At 36.0% G+C, this 20,270-nt stretch overlaps 1 protein-coding gene across 3 annotated transcripts; it reads left to right on the top strand.

Moving 5' to 3' along the window:
* Positions 1,347 to 19,735, top strand: LOC109718362 (helicase and polymerase-containing protein TEBICHI). Of its 3 annotated transcripts, none has more exons than XM_020244559.1 (28): positions 1,347 to 1,789; positions 1,895 to 2,259; positions 2,373 to 2,589; positions 2,666 to 3,613; positions 3,814 to 3,878; positions 4,722 to 4,827; positions 4,921 to 5,121; positions 5,609 to 5,809; positions 6,816 to 6,977; positions 7,092 to 7,331; positions 7,810 to 8,022; positions 8,143 to 8,493; positions 8,631 to 8,783; positions 9,487 to 9,708; positions 10,215 to 10,433; positions 10,805 to 10,922; positions 11,969 to 12,951; positions 13,119 to 13,316; positions 13,905 to 14,164; positions 14,799 to 14,988; positions 15,089 to 15,202; positions 16,025 to 16,377; positions 16,791 to 16,899; positions 16,988 to 17,128; positions 17,543 to 17,639; positions 17,726 to 17,832; positions 17,939 to 18,000; positions 18,128 to 19,735. In XM_020244559.1, exons 1-26 carry the CDS (start codon positions 1,754 to 1,756, stop codon positions 17,794 to 17,796), a joined length of 6,333 nt encoding a protein of 2,110 aa, XP_020100148.1. In that variant the 5' UTR covers positions 1,347 to 1,753; the 3' UTR covers positions 17,797 to 17,832; positions 17,939 to 18,000; positions 18,128 to 19,735. The 3 variants fall into 3 exon arrangements, with proteins under 3 accessions (XP_020100148.1, XP_020100147.1, XP_020100149.1); XM_020244558.1 differs by having other exon boundaries at positions 2,373 to 2,598; XM_020244560.1 differs by lacking the exons at positions 14,799 to 14,988; positions 15,089 to 15,202; positions 16,025 to 16,377; ... (4 more) ...; positions 17,939 to 18,000; positions 18,128 to 19,735 and having other exon boundaries at positions 2,373 to 2,598; positions 13,119 to 13,364; positions 13,828 to 14,112.

The raw sequence follows: 20,270 nt of genomic DNA, 5'->3' as shown, positions 1-20,270 counted from the left end.
AAAAATCTTACAAAATGTAATAATATGACATTAAAATTTTAAATCAAAAATATTGATATTGTTTTATATAATATAAAGAATTTTCTATCAAAATTTCACGTGATTTGAATATTTCTACATCGTTAAACTTACAAACGGCTCACTTCAGCCATTAAAATTTGTTGATTTTGAGCCCATTCGACTACTAGGCAAATGATATCGAAAAATAATAAAATTTATTTTCTAGGTACTCCAAATACTCTAAATCAAGTATAACGGAGCCGATCGACAATTCGAAAGTCGCAACATCGAAAACGAGCTGGAAGCACGGAAGGCTTCGTGCTTCCGATAGCATAGTAGCCTCACTCTATATATATATATATATATATATATAAAATTTATTTGTTATTAATGATGTGATGCTAATATGACATATTATATTAGTATATTAGTACATTACTCGTAAAATAGAGGAGTGCCGTGGTATTCCGTCGAAAATGTCAATTTTTATCGTTCGGGTCGAAATTCAAACTAATCAATCAAAACAGTATAATTAATTTCGACCTAATTAAAATTAAAATTAATTACGAAAAAAAATAATAAAGCATTACCATTCCCTACTCTTATCTTGTTTACTTTCTACAAAATAAAACAACCAAACTTAAAAATATTAGTTACAAAATTATACAAACAAACAAAAAAATTAATAATTTTGCCTAAATTCTAGTTTACTCGAAAGTCGAAGTATAGTTCAACGTAAATTTCACCTTTCAAATATATGAGTTTTGAAATAAAAATTGAAAGGAAAGGGAAAAAATGCTTTCACTTTCAAAACTCTATAACTGAAAATAAAAAAATATTGGCTTAAAACGATGTGTGACTGCCACAATTTTATTTTTATTTACTTTTATGTGCAGATAATTACGGATGAGGCTAACAATTTTTTTATAAAATATTAGTTTACGCATTATGATATAGCATTACTATGTTAGTGATAAGTCATCAGATTTTTGATTAGTTTGTGAATATTACCGGTACACTTTATTATCGAAATTTAAATTGTCGGTATAGAATTTTCTATGTATGAGTTTTATCCGACCGTTGGTTTTTAGTATAGTTAATTTACACAATCTGATATAGACGGTATGAAAATCTAACAACTGAATGAACTCCGCGCAAAAAAAATCTCACGCAAAAGATTATTTGCCTTTCCTATTATTATAGGATGTAAAGTTTACATTTCATCGTCCAAAAATTTTAAAAATTATTTTAAATTTTTAATATTAAAAATAATGAGCGAGATTAGAAAATAAGACATATCAAGTATAAGTCATATTGCTCAAAAAAGAATCGAGTTATAGACTTATTGTGGATTAATTTGTATACATTTTCGCCTTCTTGCTCCCATGTGAAAAAAAAAAAGTCTAAGATGTGGCCCTGATACGGTACCATCCAAGGCCCTGAGTCTGACTAAATCAAATTTATTTTTAAAGTACACTCATTTCATTATATTTTCAAAAAAATTATGATATTTTTTTGTTCAAAAGAGAAATTTAATTAACCCGTCGTATACAGCTAAAAAAATAGTGCTACCGTTATGTAGAGTACCACTAATACTTATGGGCGAGTTCTCGCCATTGGCGGTTCGTTTTTCATTTCAAATGCGGTAGCGCTATAAATATTAATCGCCTCGTCTTCCAGGCAACCCTTGTCCCTCAACCTAAAACCCTCCCTCTCCGGCGATCTCCTCCGCCGCCTCCGCCGCCTCCGCCGCATGGCCTCCGGGAGCCCCCGAGCTCGCATCGATCAGGTTCGCTCGTCTCCTCCTCCTCTCCAATCTCTTCCCTTCACTATTCGCAATCGCATCACGAGAACGATCTGACCCCTAATTGCTTCTTCTTAATCCGATCACCAGTTCTTCGCTTCAAGAAAGCGGAAACCCCCACCGGCGAAGGACGAGAGATGCGACAAGAACCCTAGAAGCCCCGTCAATGGGTCCCCGGGCGCCAAGGGAACCCTAGATGGCTACTTGGTGAGATCTCCCGATCCCGCGCCGCGCCCGGGGCACCGAGATGCCGCTGCAGCGAGGCGTGAACCAGCGAGAAGGAATCTGTCGGCCGAGATAGGTTCGGTTGGTTCTGATGCGGTCCCAAGATCACGCTCTTCCGAGAATGGTGCGCCTACGAATGTTGAAGACCCATCTGGTGGCGTTAGTGTCGAAGGCGGTGGGAGTTCGGAGCTCAAGAGGTTCGCGGCGGATTTCTTGTCTCTTTATTGCAGGTAATTGAGTGCATTCATTCCCTTGTCAATTTATCTCGATAGTTTAGTTAGTCAAGATCTCAAGATTTTATATAGATTTCAATCTTGATTTGTTTTTGCTGATCTTTTAATAGTGACATACCTTCCGCTGTTAATCCTCCTGCGGAGAATGAATCAAAGGGACTAAAGAGAAATGGAAGCCCTTCTCTTGTCCTCTCAAGTGATAAAATTCGTGCAAAGAAGCAGTGTGCCGTAAATCAGAATGATCCACATGCAGAGATTGAGCTGAATACGAAGCTTGGGGATGGAGTACTCGTGAGCTCTACAGGGAATAATAAAAATACTAATAATGTAAACAAAGTAAACCCACGTACCAATTTTATTGACTCTATGAATGGGTAAGAGATAATTGCTTGAAATTGTGCAGGGATTGGGTGGTGAGTCCGAGAAGGAAAGTGGTGTTGGACATGTGAGCTTGAGAAGATGTAATAATACCCCAAAATCTAGCTTGATGAAGACTGGGCTTTGCATGCCTGTTTATAATGAGACCCCAAAATCTGCATTTAGGAACTCTATAATCTCGCCGGGAGAGGAGTTTTGGAATGCGGCAATCCAAGTTGTTGATGGCATATTTGCTCCAGATGATAAATTTGGCATTAAGTTATTGGAAGATAATTCATCTGTTGCAGCTGCTGCTCACTGTTCTAAAAGTTTTTATAAGTCTAGAAATGATGATTTAGAGGGCCGAAACATGGTGGCTACTGATTGTGTGAAGCCAATTGACGAACCTGCTGAAGAAACTAAAGTAAGCCAGCACAAAAATGCCTCCCCTTTGCCAGTAAAGCAGCTAGACTTCTCTCAGGACGGGGAAAATTCAAGAAATCGAGATCTCAAAAAAGATGAAGGAGGCACAAGAGCTGTAAATCCCAAAGATAACATAAAAAGAATTAAGTTTGATGGAAAACCAAGTGCTTCTTCAAGTGACTCAGTCCTGGATTCTTGCGAGTCAGTATCTTTATTTGAGATTTCACATCAACCAGAAAACGCTCCTGTTTTGGCTGTATGTGAAGAGAAAAAAGTTTTAACAACTCAAAGGAATATTAATGGAAATAAAGGTGGATTGGTTACTCTGGGAAATGACAGTAACTTCAAAACTAACAACGGAAACTTATGTGTTGGTCCACTGAATTGTGTTGCTGACGAACATAATATTGGGGAAAAAGTTCAGATAAGACCACTTTCTCAAGGACAGGAAGCCTGCACTCCTACCAGTTCTATGCCATTATATGATCGTTTGAAGCTTGCGAGTTGGCTTCCACCAGAACTTTGCAGCATATATATGAAAAAAGGCATATCAAAACTATATCCTTGGCAGGTTGCTTCTTGGATCTTTGTGTTTTTGTATCTTTTCTTCAAGCATACTTCTCCGGAGAACAAATGAGACAAATTGGTAGCAATTCAGTTATTTTTGTTAGCGGGATAATAGTAAAACATGGCTAGATATCAGGGACCCAATTAATTGAGGAAATCGCTGCTCCATTGATATATGATTGATTTTGATTTTTTAAATATCAGGTTGAATGTCTGCTTGTTGAAGGGGTCTTGGAAAGAAGAAATCTTGTTTATTGTGCATCTACTAGGTAAGCATCTAAAGTTCATAAGAAGCACTCTTGCTTGGCTGTCTTACCTGTACAGTTCTACAATGAGATAACCAGTATTCTGGCATTATATTTATTTGCAGAAATTTGCAAGTTCATCATTGCCATATTTTTAGATTTCCTATCAAAGGTCTTAATTATTCCCCGTGGACGAATTCTTACCTTCTATTATATCTAATACCAAGACTTGTTTGATGCCTCGGAGATCAAAATTGCTGCTTTGTTTTTCTACCTCATAAGATTGTCCTATCCTAGCTACCGGCTTGTTTGTACATTTGCGTCTTGGATTGACACACATAGGAAATAAGTTTAAGGTGAAAGCACATATGTGCTTTTCAATTTTTTCTGAAGCTATAAAATTGCCACAATAGGAACTCCCTTTGTATTTCATCATATTATCAAGGGCCTGGGAGCCAAGAACTTGGATGAGGATAGAAAAGCAAATCTAAACAACCTTGGCTCAAGCAATATATCCCCTTTTATCTATGTTAGGCACAATAAATTTATGATCCACTATCAAAGATACTGCATTTCCTTGTACAAAGATTTTTGATGTTTAGAGTATGTTTGTAACTTGTTTCTCTATTTATTGGAGCACCTTATGTTAAATATTATTCATGATCTTAATTTATCACTGAGAACATACAAAGTTTAGATGTAGGGATGTGCTACAGATAAACACCCTTAAAGACTACTGTTCTTTAAATTCTTTTTACTTGCTAGTGCTGTAAAGCCCTTTCGTAGGTTCATGTAGTGTATCTTGAGAATTTTCTTATGCTATGCTTTATTGGGTTTATTTTGATCTCATTTGGTTCTGTATTTCAGTGCTGGTAAAAGTTTTGTAGCTGAAATTCTGATGTTGAGAAGAATTATATCAACTGGAAAGATGGCATTGCTTGTCCTGCCTTATGTATCAATCTGTGCTGAAAAGGTTCATTTAGTATTGAAGCTAGAAATTGTTAATTTGACTTCATCAAAGTTAGTCACTTATTTTGTATAGAGCACTATTTTTATTTTTCCACAGGCTGAACACTTAGAACTACTTTTGGAGCCACTGGGTAAGAATGTACGGAGTTTTTTTGGAAATCAGGGAGGAGGTTCACTTCCTAAAGATACTTCTGTAGCTGTATGTACCATAGAGAAGGCAAATTCTTTAATTAACAGGTTGTTAGAAGAAGGTCGTCTGTCTGAACTTGGAATCATTGTGATAGATGAATTACATATGGTAATATGTCTATTTGATTCTTGTCATTTCACCCACTCTTCTTTAACTTGTTGGACGCCACATTTTTGATATGTTTATAATGTCTTCATTAATTTATCTTACACTAGGCAAATTCATAGGTGCAGCTTGGTCTCTTTTTGAGCCTTAGACTTCTTCAAACGTAATTTTTCTTTATTGTAGGAAAGTATTAAACTCGAAGTATATAGATGCATCTTTTAGGTATTCGAAGCACTAGCTATGTTTTTTATTTTTATTTTTTTTAAATATGACTAATCATTGACTTTGGATGTGTACTACGTAGATATATTTTTAAAGGTGAAATTCGAATAAACTGTCCTTAATGGTTATATATGTTGTAGAGAAAAGATGCAACATTAGGTTCTTATGATTATGGGCTTTTCCACTTGGAATCTAGTTTGTTGGATTGTTTTTGTAGTAATTTCCCAGTTTTTCTGTTTTTTCTTACAGTTATTTCCTGTGACTATAGGTCGGTGACCAACATAGAGGGTATCTTTTAGAGTTAATATTGACTAAGCTTCGCTATGCCGCCGGTGAAGGAACCTCAGAAGCATCTAGTGGTGAAAGTTCAGGTTCTAGTAGCGGAAAGCCTGATCCAGCTCGCGGCTTGCAGATTGTTGGCATGAGTGCTACTATGCCAAATGTTGCAGCTGTAGCTGATTGGCTGCAAGTAAGCACTAGTTTATTCAAACAGTAATATGCCGAGGGTCTGTTTGGATGTTGGAACAAGTTATTCTGTGATAACTGTGCTGTTTGTGGATTTTATTTTGTTATTACAACCTAAGAGTTTGACATTTAGCTATTGGGAAATTGTACTACTGACTTTTCGAATTTAGAGGCCATTATACTATTAGATTATGGGTATGTCTTTGTGCTCTCTATACCAATTATGACATGCACTTTAATAAACAAAGGAGATAAGCTGAATAAGATATTAAATGCATCCAAACATGCTGTAAACTTATCATTATCATTAGTGAACCAAGTAGTAGATGATTGTTAAAATATGACTTTGAGCAGCAAACTGTGGTGAGCGGTAAATTTTGTTTCTTACCCATCTTTACTAGTTCACTTATTTTTGGTTGTATAAAGAAGCTCTTTTAGGCCTTCACCAATTCTGTTTTTACTCAAATTCTTCTCCAATCCAATGGTTCATTAACTTCTTATGCCTTTGTTGCAGTCATACGGTTTCAATCTAGTTCACTTATTACTGATAAGTGAAGTGAATTTCCTATGCTTCTGTCTTATATCTAATGTTACTAATATAGCCTATCCAGCTGGATAAAACTTTTCATGAATTTGGTTCAGAACTAAGTAGGATTTTGTTCAAAAATTCTGGGTTGACATGCATGCATTGATAGATGATTTTGCTTCAGTTATTTTTGACTTAGGAGATGCTCAATTAGTAATTTTACTCACCAAACTTAATCAATCATGCTTTACCTCTTGGCAATAAAATATGAAAATTTACGTGGATGTTTTACTTGTTCATAAGCTATATGGAGCAATTACATGTTTTTAACTAGTAGCTTGTGTTAGTAAGTAACAGCAAATTTATTTTTTATTTTTATTTGGTGATTTGAAACCTACCTTTCTTTGGAATGTGACAGTATGCTCCAACTTAAAGGGTAATATACTGGTTTTGATAATTGATGTTCCATGTATTATACTCCTAGGCAGCACTATATGAGACAGATTTTCGGCCTGTTCCCCTTGAGGAATACATAAAAGTTGGGAACACCATCTTTGACAAAAGAATGAATGTTGTCCGGACGATACTGAAAACTGCTGATCTTGGGGGTAAAGATCCAGATCACATTGTAGAACTATGTAATGAGGTATTTCAAAAATTTCGTATATTAGTGTAAATTGAATTGTGATTAGCTCAGTTTGATAACTAGAAATCATTTGATTATCTTTCTATTATGTAACGCTCAACAGAATTTATACAGGTTGTTCAACAAGGTCACTCGGTGCTTTTATTTTGTTCCAGTCGGAAAGGATGCGAGATGACTGCAAGACATGTCTCCAGGTTTCTAAAGAAATTCTCAGTTGGAATGAGTGGAGCCGACTCCGAGTTTAGTGATGCTTCCTCTACTATTGAGGCCTTGCGTAGGTGTCCAGCTGGATTGGACCCTATATTAGCAGAAACACTTCCTTTGGGTGTAGCCTATCATCATGCTGGTCTTACGGTGTGTCACCTAGATCTTTATTACATCATTAATTTGCTTATATTGGATTCTTGGTAACCTTTTGACACATAGAAGGCATTCATAATTTTGTTACTTCAAGAGCTTTTTGTAGGGGGGAGGAGTAAATTCCCACTTTGGTCCTTGAACTTTGACCTACATTATATCCTCCCCCTATTTTCAAATTTTCTATTGTAAAATTTTAGTTCGAGAAGTTTGTTCTGTGCAACAAATCCTTTCTTTGTTATGTTGTTCGAAAAAAGTGCCATGCCGGCACAATCAGTAAACTTTTTCATGAATATTGAAACTTTGATGACGAAACTTATGAGGTCAAAACTTTAAGGATAAAATAGAAACCAAGTTTGATGTTTAGGTTTAAAGTTGAAACTCCAGGAATGAACTTGTGCTAAACTATTTCAATTGAAATGTGTGAACAAATTGAAATCCAGTGAAACTTAAGTTTGTAGCTGATGCCTCACAGGTTGAAGAGAGGGAAATTGTTGAAACATGCTACCGTAAAGGACTTGTACGTGTTTTGACAGCAACTTCTACCTTGGCTGCCGGAGTTAACTTGCCAGCTAGAAGAGTCATATTTAGACAACCTAGGGTTGGTCGTGATTTTATTGACGGAACTCGATATAGACAGATGGCTGGTCGGGCAGGTCGAACTGGCATAGACACAAAAGGAGAAAGTGTAAGTTATCTGCCTCGTTGGTAGTTAAATCGTTAGTTATTGATTTTACCTTTCAACTGCTTGCATTATTAGGTTTTGTTAGTTGAAAATTATTAATTTCCTTCGTGCTCTCTCTCCCAGATACTTATATGTAAGCCTGATGAGGTCAAAAGGATTTCTGGTATTCTTAATAGTAGCTGTCCGCCATTGCAATCTTGCCTTTCTGAAGATAAAAATGGCATGACTCATGCGATAATGGAGGTTGTTGCTGGCGGGATTGTGCAAACAGCAAGTGACATTCATCGATATGTTAGATGTACTCTTCTAAACTCTACTAAGCCATTTCAAGATGTTGTCAAATCAGCTCAAGATTCACTTCGTTGGTTGTGCCACAAAAAGTTTCTCGAGTGGAATGAGGATACTAAATTGTACAGTACAACTCCTCTTGGACGAGCAGCTTTTGGCAGTTCGCTCACTCCTGAAGAATCACTTGTAGGGCTTTTGACATTTTTTTTTTCATCTTTTTTCTTTGTTATTATTTACTGTTTTTTACTACTAGTATTTTGTTCTTGTTGCAATTCTTTTCTAGGTATTCGTGTTGCATGAACTTGTGCTACTCATTGCTGTAGGTCGTGCTAGATGATCTTTCAAGGGCAAGAGAAGGCTTCGTCTTAGCATCTGATTTGCATTTAGTTTTTCTTGTGACGCCAATTAATGTTGAGGTTGAACCAGATTGGGAATTATATTATGAGAGGTTTGTGGAACTCTCTGCCATTGAGCAGGTAGATTGACATCAGCTTTTTTGTATATGCATCTTAATTATTGTCCTTTGTCCAAAATATGATGGAGTGCTACCATACTAAACTGACATCGACTATGCAAGGTGGTGTGGTGACTTAAAATCCACCAGTTGTTTGTCAAAATAACTATCCCACTTGAATGAATATTATGCAATAAATATGTTTAGACTTCTTTTGTTGTGTCTTTCAATGCAAGCTTGTTCTTCGTTATCTTCTTTCAATTGTTTTTGTTTCTGCTGGTTGTAGCGTATCAATGAAGCTGATGCTATTATATGCGACAAGAAAAAAGTGACTCTTGCTCTAAAAAGATGGATATGGATATGGATATTGTTTTTGTGGATGAGAGTGGATATTTGATTTCTTCTTCTTCTTCCCTTGTAATCTGTAGTATTTTTGGTTTCGTAAGATTTTTTTCGTGACTCTTGCTCTAAAAAGATGGATATGGATGTGCCATCGATATAACTGCAATCTCAAGAGTGAAAAGGCTCCTTGAATCACAAAACTCGTGCAGTTTTAGTCAACAATAATTTTTCTTCCTTATGATTTCTAATAACTTGATTGGCATGCACACTTCACTTCATTTTAAATTAGAACATTGGAAGCATATCAGATGCTTCATCATTTTACTATTGCATTTCTTTGTCTTGTTTCGAACTAATATACCTACGGAATTTGAATAATACAGTCAGTGGGCAATCGCGTGGGAGTTGTGGAGCCCTTCTTGATGCGGATGGCCCATGGTGCACCCATACCTGTTCAAATGAGGCAACAAAGTAAGAAGAGTGGGATGCATGAAAAGTCAAAAACACGGAATGATACCGGAAAGATGGGGACAGGTTTCAATGAGCAAACCATTCGAGTGTCAAAACGATTTTATGTTGCGCTGATGTTATCAAGACTTGTTCAAGTGACGTACTTTTCTCCTTGTTATGTACTCTTTTTAAGAGTAAAAATGTATGGACGGTTAATATGAGTACATTTAGGATGATACCTCAACCTTAGTCATAATTTTTGTAAAATGCTATGCTTTATTTATGCCTAGTATTTACTTTGCTTCCTATCTGCTTCAAAATTCTAGCATTCTGAGTTCTCTTTATACTATCCTCCATATCTATGGTGCTAACTAGGGAGGTTTTCGGAATTGCTAGATATCTGATTTACAATTTATGACTAGTTAGAGAAGAAACTGGTGGATTTGGTTGCAGCAATAAACCCTTAGAAGTTAGAAATTTGGAGATCTGATAATAACTTGAAAATAGATGAAATTATGTATTTCTTGTGCTTTTGCATAGAGGCCGAGACACAATGCTTTGATTAGGATTCTTTATATACGCTTGTTTTTCTCCAGTTACTATAGATGATTTAGTAGCAGTATTGGTTCTTTTCTACTGACATTTTGAAATCTTCCTCCAGGAGGTCCCAGTTGCTGATGTTTGTGAGTCATTTAAAGTTGCTAGAGGCATGATTCAGGCCTTACAAGAAAATGCTGGCAGGTTTGCCTTGATGGTTTCCGTATTCTGTGAGAGACTTGGTTGGCATGATTTAGAAGGTCTTATTTCCAAGTTCCAGAATCGGGTCTCTTTTGGAGTTAGGGCAGAGATTGCTGAACTTACTACGATTCCCTATGTTAAGGTCTTACTAAATTATGGAATTTTTTGTTGTATCCTAGAATTTGTTTTTATGCTTCTTCAGCTTGGCTTTTGGAATGCTTTCTACTGCAAAATGCAGACTAAGTGTTTCTTGAGAAGAAAATTTTGAGCTTTTGCTGTGGTGGGAAGCTTAAACGAGTGTCCGGGATTTGAAAGCAGAAGCTCCAAGTAGAAGCTTCTGCTTTTGCAGTGGGAAGCTGTCGATAAACAAGTTATTACTCATTTTTCGAGCATCCCTACTTCAACAGTTTCAACAGAAGCTTGTAACAGGCAATGCAAGTCCTTAGCCTTCTCATGCAATTTATGCAGTTTGGTGTATTGCAATTTTTTTCCCTTTCTTTTGTGGTACTATAGGGCTCACGTGCAAGGGCTCTTTATAAGGGTGGTCTCCGCAGTCCTCTTGCTATTGCTGAAGCATCTGTTTCTGAGATTGCAAAGGCACTTTTTGAAATTTCGTCGTGGTCTGGTCAAGGTGAGTTCTTCAGAATTCACTTGAAAAGTTGTCTATTTAATACTTATCATCATAGTTGGCAATTGACTCATGCTCTCATACACAGTTCTCAAGAATTATTATTTTTTTCTTAGTCAATTCATGCATTTAGCCGTTGCAGTTGTGCGGTTTTGATATGCAATTCAACATGCACTGATTTCTAGCAACTTAGGCGTTCAAAGTCAACTTAGGGAATGGATTGAGTCCAGAAGGTTGCATCAAAATAGACCATAAATAGGCAGGCTGCATCGAAGTAGACCATAAATAGGCAGGATGCATCAAAGTAGACCATAAATAGGCAGGCTGCATCAAAGTAGACCATAAATAGGCAGGATACATCAAAGTAGACCATAAATGGGCAGGTTGCAATGTTTTCCTGCATTGCAGGTTCCTTGATTATTCCAGAGGTCAAGTTTGTCAAATTCCTATATACCTTTTGAGGTCAAGGTCATAAATTTGTTTTTGCATCTCTTTCTCTCTCTCTCTCATGCGTGCGCGCACGCACACAGAGGACACCACATACACGTCTACGTATATTTGTGAATATGTATAAAGGCTTACATATATTCTTAGACAAGGTGATTGTGTGCATCCACTTAATTTCTCGTGTGCATGCTTGTATATGAAGTTACATGGGTGGCATAGTTCTAAGCTGAATCTTACTAGCAACATTGAATCCTGATCCTGTCTAATTAAATGTTTCCGCTACCCATGTTGTTCCAACCATCATAATGCACGGTCCAGTTTACTTTCCTCGTCATCAGCAAACCCCAGTTGTTTAAATGCTTTATATACCCTTAATTAAAATCTCTAGGGCCTTGTATTATGTTTTTGTGAAGCTTCTTTCTTTCGCTTTCCCGGTGGGGAGAAGAAGGTTGTTGGAAGTTTTGTACTACAGTGGTTGTTATATTCAATCTGATTCTTATCTTCTAATTTGTTCTTCAGGCTTTTCTTCTTCCTTTATTAATTACTTTTAGAATATTACCTTGCTATTGGCTAACCTTCTTTTTAACCAATTGGATATCTAGATGGTCCTTCTCTGCGACGAATGCAATTGGGTGTAGCCAAGAAGATAAAAAATGGGGCCCGCAAAATCGTGCTTGACCAAGCAGAAGAAGCTAGAATTGCTGCATTCGCTGCTTTCAAGTCACTCGGCGTTCATGTTCCTCAATTTTCACGTCCTATACTCCCTACAGTTGCTGAGGACTCTCGCACCAGAGTTAATACAGTTTCTTATAATGAAGAAGAAACTTCTAATAGCCCTCAACCCATTAATAGCTTTAAGGAAAAAGATACAAATTCTAAGTGTGATTATACTTCTGAAGAGCCATGTGAAAAAAGGTTAACCAGAGAGGGAAACCTGACATTGGAAACTTCTAGAGAAGTGATATCTTCTGAAGCATTACAATGCAATAATGATACAGAAGGAAAGATTGAGGGGGAGAATTTATGCACTTTCCATGACCAAAATACAACCGAGAAAGGTCCCATCAATGCATGCAATTTTCCAGGTGGATTTGATTCCTTCTTGGATCAATGGTATGGTGTGAGTGAGTTTTCTTTTGATGTTCATTTCTTAAAACATTCAGATACACGATCTTTGGTCCAGTTTGAAGTTATTGGCTTGGCTATCTGTTGGAAGAATTCTCCGGTCTTTTATTGTAGCCTCCCAAAGGATCTTCTTTCCACAAACAAGCTCAGTATGTGTGATATATGGGAGGTTGCTAAAAGTAGGTGGAATATGATAGGTAAAATAATGCAACAGAATGGTGTTAAGAAAACAACGTGGAACTTGAAGACTCAGATTCAGGCTCTTAAAGCTCCCTGCATTTCTATTCAAAGGTTTGGAAGGCTTGGTCTGGACCATAAGAACTTGGACGACATTAAAGTTATTAACAGTTCGTATATCCAATTACCATCTATTGTTGTCCATGGCGGAATTGACATATGCTTGGTGTCATGGGTCCTTTGGCCTGATGAGGAAAGCAAAATAACACCGAATATTGACAAGGTATTACCAATTTTTGGCTTGAATTGCTATATCTTGAATATAATTTTGGGCTTATAGATTTCTATTTTCTGAGTTTTTCAAAAATAAGGCCGTCCATTTTAAGCCTTAGTGGTTTATGCTTGAATTAATATTAATTATTTTTCGAAAAAACTTCTGCATATGAGTAGGTAGTCAAGAAAAGGCTATCCAGTGAGGCTGCAGCTGCGGCTAATCGGGATGGTAGGTGGAGAAATCAAATGCATAAAGCCGCACACAATGGTTGCTGCCGCCGAGTTGCACAGACACGAGCACTGAGTTCTGTTCTAGGGAAATTACTTGTTTCTGAGAACCTCGGTGAAGTGATTTCTAATATTGAGACTCCATTGGTATCTTCAGTCATTAACTTTTACCTTTGGTATTTGGTTTTCGTTAAGGGTGTGTTTGGTTCCACGTAAAACTATGGAAAAAAAATTTTCGGTGGAAAAAAAATTTTTGGTGGGAAAAAAGTTTTACGTTGTTTGTGTTTGGTTTGTAGGAAAAGAAAAATAGTTTTCCGTAACGGTTGTTTGGTTGAAAGGAAAAGAAAAAAAAATATTTAATATATTTTTTATTATATATATTATATATTATTAATATATAATAATTATCATAATATATTTAATTATTATAATTTATATTTATANGGAAGCCTCATGAGCCACGATAGTTTTCGTTTTCCGTCGAGATTCGGCGAAAAACGAAAAGCTGGCTTTTACATGAAATCTGTAAAATAATTTTTCCTGTAAAATTTTTTTACGTCGAACCAAACGCTAGAAAAATGATTTTCCACTGGAAAAAATTTTTCTGGTGGAAAAAATTTTTCTGATCATTTTTACAGGAAACCAAACGCCCCCTAAGCATCTGCTATTTCTTGGATTTCAAACAGGTGTTCAATTCATTTTTTATATAAAGGAATATGTGTACTTCAATTGTAGGTTAATGTGCTTGCGGACATGGAGCTTTGGGGTATTGGTGTTGATATGGAAGCATGTCTACACGCAAGGAATATTGTAATAAAAAAGCTTAAGGAGCTTGAGAAGGAAGCTCACACATTAGCTGGCACGCCATTTTCACTACACACAACAGCGGACGTTGCTAATGTTCTTTACAAACAATTAAAACTGCCGATACCACAGGGTTGTGAGCAAGGAAAGCTTCATCCTAGCACAGACAAGCATTCCTTAGATCTGTTAAGGTACATTTGTAGCTATTTATCTTTACCATTTACTATTTCTCTTACATTTAGCAGTTTTTTCCTTTGTTTAGTTAATTTGGTGATATATTTTGTTCATAACATTCTCATGGTGGAAGTGGTATTAGGGCATTCAACATCCCACAGATGTATATGCAGGTGCATCTGTGGGTGATGTAAGATAAATTGAACATATTTAACCTGGAGTAGTTATGTGAGATACATTGCAAAAAGCCTACAAAATTTATTAGGACATTGGAATAGAAGAATTAGGATGCCAAGCTTTCAAGTAATATTGCAAGAAAAAAAATATAGTTGTTTATTTAGTAATTAATACTTTCTATTCTTTTTCAGAAGTAAACCTTCTATATTTTTGGTCTATTCATCTTTCAAGTTGTGTGATCCTTGCAATGCAGATGATCCATATGGTAACAAATCAGTACAAAAATTATTTCTTCATATAACTTTTCTGAGCAATAATTGCTGAAGCATCAAAAAGTGGAGAAAAAGAGAGTAGAGAACTATTATTGTACCTTCTGAGTTGGATGTTATAGTTATATACTTATATCCTCATTCTGTCCCACTATATGATATTTTTTTTAAAATGTTTATCCTTTCCTTTTTTAATTTTATTTAGAGGTCAACATCCTATAGTTGCGGTGATTAAAGAACACAGAACACTCGCAAAGCTCTTAAATTGCACTTTGGGATCAATTTCCTCACGTGCTCGTTTATGTGTGAAATCCCAAAAGTATATAATACGAGGCCATTGGCTTCAGACCTCAACTGCTACAGGTCGCCTTTCAATGGAGGAGCCCAACCTTCAGGTTCTTTTGTTTCTCCTCTTGGCTCTTGCTATTTACAATATGCTCATTATGAATTATTGCATTAATAATTGACTGTTCTTTGTTTATTTTGGTTTTATAGTGTGTGGAACATGCAATAGCTTTCACTATTAATCATACCGACAAAGACAGCTCAAGCTCGTTGGATGCTGATCATCATCGAATAAATGCACGAGATTTCTTCATTCCGACCCAAGTAATTTTTTCCTTTAAAACTATATTATACTTTCAAGCTTTTGCATATATATTCCTGCAAAATCATCTATATGTTAATATATATCCCTCTTATGTCTGAATTTTCATATTTACTCCTGGAAGGTGCATTTTCTTGCAAAACACCCTTATCTTTAAGTTGGTTAACTGTTGGAAGTTCTTTAAATTGGGGTATTGTTTTAAGGTTACATGTGGAAGAACATAAGTTTTTTTTTATCCCTCTGAAGTCTGAATTTTCATATTTACTCCTGGAAGGTGCATTTTCTTGCAAAACACCCTTATCTTTAAGTTGGTAAACTGTTGGAAGTTCTTTAACCTGGGGTATTGTTTTAAGGTTATATGTGGAAGAACATAAATCTTTTAGGCCTCGTTTGGCATTGTTGCCCCTTTTTTTCGTTTTTAATAAGTAAAATTTCTACATGAAACTGTGTATGAGGGAATAGTAAATTGCTCGCAATCTTTACATCCAAGCTGTTTGTTTGGCAACAAAAAGCAAAACCTTTTTTTGCTTCCGATTTCTTTTTTTTTTTTAAGTTGTCTTACATACTTGTTTGGTGTGTTGTAAGCTAAACCAGTTTTGACATTGAGAGAAAAATCCTGGTGGTGGTATATCACTATATAGAATTAGTGTTTAAAAGAATAAAAGAAAAAAGCTATGATGCCTAATGAGGCCACAGATTTTTCATGGATATATATGTTAATATATTGTTTTGCTGGGATATAAATATATACATAAACATCTATCTATTTTTGGTATCAATTTTTTGCAAGAAATCATGCATTACATCCTATAATTGCATGGCAGGACAACTGGTTGTTGATAACAGCTGATTACTCTCAGATAGAACTACGTTTAATGGCTCACTTCTCTAAAGACTCTGCCTTGATTGAACTTCTAAGTAAGCCAGATGGTGATGTTTTTACCATGATAGCGGCAAGATGGACTAATAAAGTGGAGTCTGTGATCAGCTCTAAGGAGAGAGAGAACACAAAAAGGTTGATTTATGGCATCCTCTATGGGATGGGTGCCAATTCCCTTGCAGAACAGCTGAATTGCAGCTCAGAGGAGGCTGCAGAAAAAATTAAGAGCTTCAAAGCTTCATTCCCTGGTGTTTCCTCTTGGCTTCACGAAGCTGTCGCATCTTGTCGCAAGAAAGGGTTGGTTTATCTTTACTTCTTTTTTGTGAATCTAGGATTCATCACTTGCTTTGTGTTTTTCTCTTTTTTTTTTTTCTTTTTGAAGGGGTCATATATGCCCCATAGGCAAATTTTTTTTTCAATATTCTATATACAGATACATAATTACGAAGGAAGTAAGAGTTATGCAAGAGGAACCTGATGGGCTACTCTTGGGTAGTAATATTAGTATATTACATTGAACTTTATGCATGATACCTTTTGATGCAATCTTGTCGTGCAAAGGATGCAAAATTAAATTTACAGTAAAATTTAAATCAGACAATGTAGTTGTAAATCGCTCAACTTAATGTTTCGAGCTCAACTTAAGTTTTCGAACTGATAATTAATGGATCTGATACTCTGAGTAACTATCGATTTTCTTGAATGTACAGATACGTGGAAACCTTGATGGGCCGAAAACGTTTCCTATCAAAAATTAAGTTTGGAAATAGGAAAGAAAAGGCCAAAGCTCAGAGACAGGCTGTTAATTCTATTTGCCAGGCAATGAACGCGCTTCTTCTTCTTCTTCTTCTTTTGCCTCAAATTGTTATATCCACAGATGTAAAGATTTTACATGATTGTGTTACAGGGCTCTGCTGCTGACTTAATCAAGATCGCTATGATTAATATTCACTCCTTTATAGTTGGTGGAAGTCAGATGGTTAATTTGAATAATGACCTGGCAGGAAAATTTTCTCAAGTTAGAGGCTGTTGCCGTATTAGTTTGCAGGTTGTAATCATCTGGATTTAAAGAACTTCTACTTCATATATATTTAGAAATATGCCTGTGTAAGATTACCTTAATGTATATGTTCCTGCAAAATCAATAATTTTCATTAATGCCCTTCAAAAACTTTTTCCACCCTTGTACTTGCACAATTGTCATTCTTTACAAGTACATTTCCCACTACAAAAAATAGCTTTCCTCTTGTATTGGATGACTCCCCAACTTAAGTGCATTGTCGAAAGAAACTGCTCTTTCAAGGGTATATATGGATATCCAATTTTTATATGGGTATATATATATCTATATATGTGAATGCCCAATTTTGCAGGTATACATGTGTATGTAAATTCCCGAACTCTGGTTGTAACAGCCGAACTAGCCGGTTTATGACATGTTTATTCTTATGAGTTGGTTTAGGTACATGATGAACTAGTGCTAGAAGCTGATCCATGTGTTGTAGCCGAGGCTGGAAAGTTGCTACAAATGAGCATGGAGGGTGCTGCTTCACTTTTAGGTACCATTTGAAACTACTGTAAATGGCATTTTATTTAACTATCAAGAATAAATGCAATTTTATCCAGAATTGTCTTTTTGTTCCAGTTCCTTTGCGAGTCAAATTGAAGGTTGGGAAAACATGGGGTTCTCTTGAGCCATTGCAGCCAGTGTTATGAAATAGTAAGCGGTCATGAAATCTACCTGGTTTGCAGGTGATATCTTTGTGTGCTTTGACAAAATTTCCATTTCCCAGATCTTTTCTTCTCAGTGTTTGATCATAGCTGATGTTTGTATGGAAAAAAAAAACTGAAATTTCAGGTTTTGAGAAATGCTCCAAGTCAAGCAAGCTCCAGGGGGCTATCGATACGTTTATATTTAAGGTATGGTTTAGGCATTATAATTCGTGAAAACTGTCCTGCTGCTTTAGATTTCGGACTTTCTGTTCACTTCGTCGATTTTTCATTATTATTCGAAAATATGATCTCATGGATCAAACTGCCCTGACAGATGGATGTAGTGCGTAAAATCAACTTATGTTGTCCAGGGGCATCCGAGTCCATGCAAAGAGAGATTGGCCCAAAGTTCCAAATAACGAGAAAGAAAATAGTGGATTGTTTTTGCAGAAACCAATCCTTTTCTGATTTGAGTTCATCTTATGAAGATTTATCATAAGCCAAAAAGTGAATTATTGAAATGCCTTCCCAATGCCGTTGCGTTTCAATAAAGAACATATTTGCCAGCCGGTTGCAGTTGTAAACATAGTTTTGGAGATCGGAGCAAAGCAATCTGTAGATGTACTGGTTCTTGCAGAAGAGTTGCAAGGATTAAGTTGGACAGTGGAAGAGTAAAGAGATACGTTCAGTTTCATTGAGTTCAAGAATTCAGGATCTTCGACCATCATTCTGTAAACTATTGCAGCAAGGAAGCTAACCAGCTTCTTAGTTATTGATATGTGAAAGATAGATCTGACAGGAAATGGCCTAAGAATGCATGTGCATTGAGATATGGAGGGCACTTCAGTTTGACAAGCGAAGTAATGCATGGAGATTTAACCTTTGGATTTTAATGTGGAGATTTAGCTCATTAAACGTGCCAAGTGTGGACTGAACCCATGAATTCATACCACTAGGAGTTGCCTCTCATATTGTGTTCCTTAAAAGATTGATCAGATAGGAAATGACACATGAATATACTTTTAACATGGTAATCTTTGAAGCTGGATTGAAGCATGACATCGGGTTCAATATTTAGAAGCAAGCATTTTGCTTGCATATGTACAGGGAGATGGTTGCGGCATATTTGAAGTTTGCGACATGAAAATCACTCTTGCAAAAGTTTGGAGAGTTTATGCGTAGTGCTTATTTTTCCTGAATTCTGAAGTTGCTTCTCTACTCTTAGAAGCAGTGGCATGGTGCTTGACATTAAAATGCAGAAGCTTTTGCAGCCGGATTTGAAATTGCTTCTGATCTACAGAAGCAGCTCCAATTTAAAGCTTCTAACTCACTGCTTTGTTTTTTCAAAGAAGATGTTGTTTCTATCTGGTGAGCCACATCATAAGCTGAGCAAGACAAGAATAAATAAATCTGACGTTGTTTCTATCTGGTGAGCAACATCATAAGCTGAGCAAGACAAGAATAAATAAATCCATCTGCTGGTGTATCTATTCCAACAACAGCTCTGCATAAAGGCCCAGCCAAACAACCTGTACCCTTCCTGTTCCATCAAAAGCTGTACATGGAATGAAACTATTATATCAAAATATTTGAATTCATACCTTGAAAAGGAACATTTTAAATAAGCTGTTTGAGTTATTGTTGGATGCGAATAACCTCATTGTACTTACCATGTAGCAGATTGGAGTTTAGGTTATATTTTTATTTTAAATTTTTTAACTTAACAACTTACTGAGTCATGCTTAGATTGGAACAGGAGGCACCTAAGTATTTTGTTTCTTTTAGCTTAATATTGCGTCTCCTGAGTTGTCGACATGAAAGGAGTTTGTAACTTTATCTTTGCGTTTTCGTGAGGAAATAATTGTAACCACCTTTGTTACCCATAATTGTAATTGATATTCTAAGCAAATAGAATAAGAGCTCATGAATTTCCTTGCCTAAATGTTATATTGAGCTTCAAGAATCTTTTATTTCTATCTTCTTTTCAATTCCTCTAATATTGTATTAGTCCCACATAAAAGTTGGAGTGGAAAACAAGTTTGATGTTTCAGGGAAACGTAAGATGGAAAACTCGTGAAATATAAGGTAAAATGTAACAATTTCATCGATTTCGTGAAATAAACATGAAGTAGATGAACCTGAAGAACGTGGCAGAAAAAAGGCAAAAAAAAAAAAAATCCATGTTTCACGTGGATTAACAGGAGTAGATAAGAGATGGGTCCCCTGTTGGTGCCATAGAAACCATTGTTAGTTGAGAGCAGATCCCTGAACAGCAGTGAACGAAAAAAAAAAAAAAAAAAACAAAACAAAACAAAAAAGTGCACTTTACCCCTTCTTCTTATAGTAAGTTAAAAATCCTACCATCGGATTCAAAAGCCTGTTTCCCTTAAAAAGAAATGTCTCAGTTTTTTTTTATGGTCAAAATTATTATTTGCCATGGTTAATATTTTGGTCCTCCATAATAGGTTTTTTTTTGG

The sequence above is a fragment of the Ananas comosus genome, linkage group 12 (assembly GCF_001540865.1).
Source record: "Ananas comosus cultivar F153 linkage group 12, ASM154086v1, whole genome shotgun sequence".
Classification (NCBI taxonomy): Eukaryota; Viridiplantae; Streptophyta; class Magnoliopsida; order Poales; family Bromeliaceae; genus Ananas; species Ananas comosus.
Note: the sequence above shows the minus strand (reverse complement) of the source record. Positions and strands in the feature narration are given on the sequence as shown.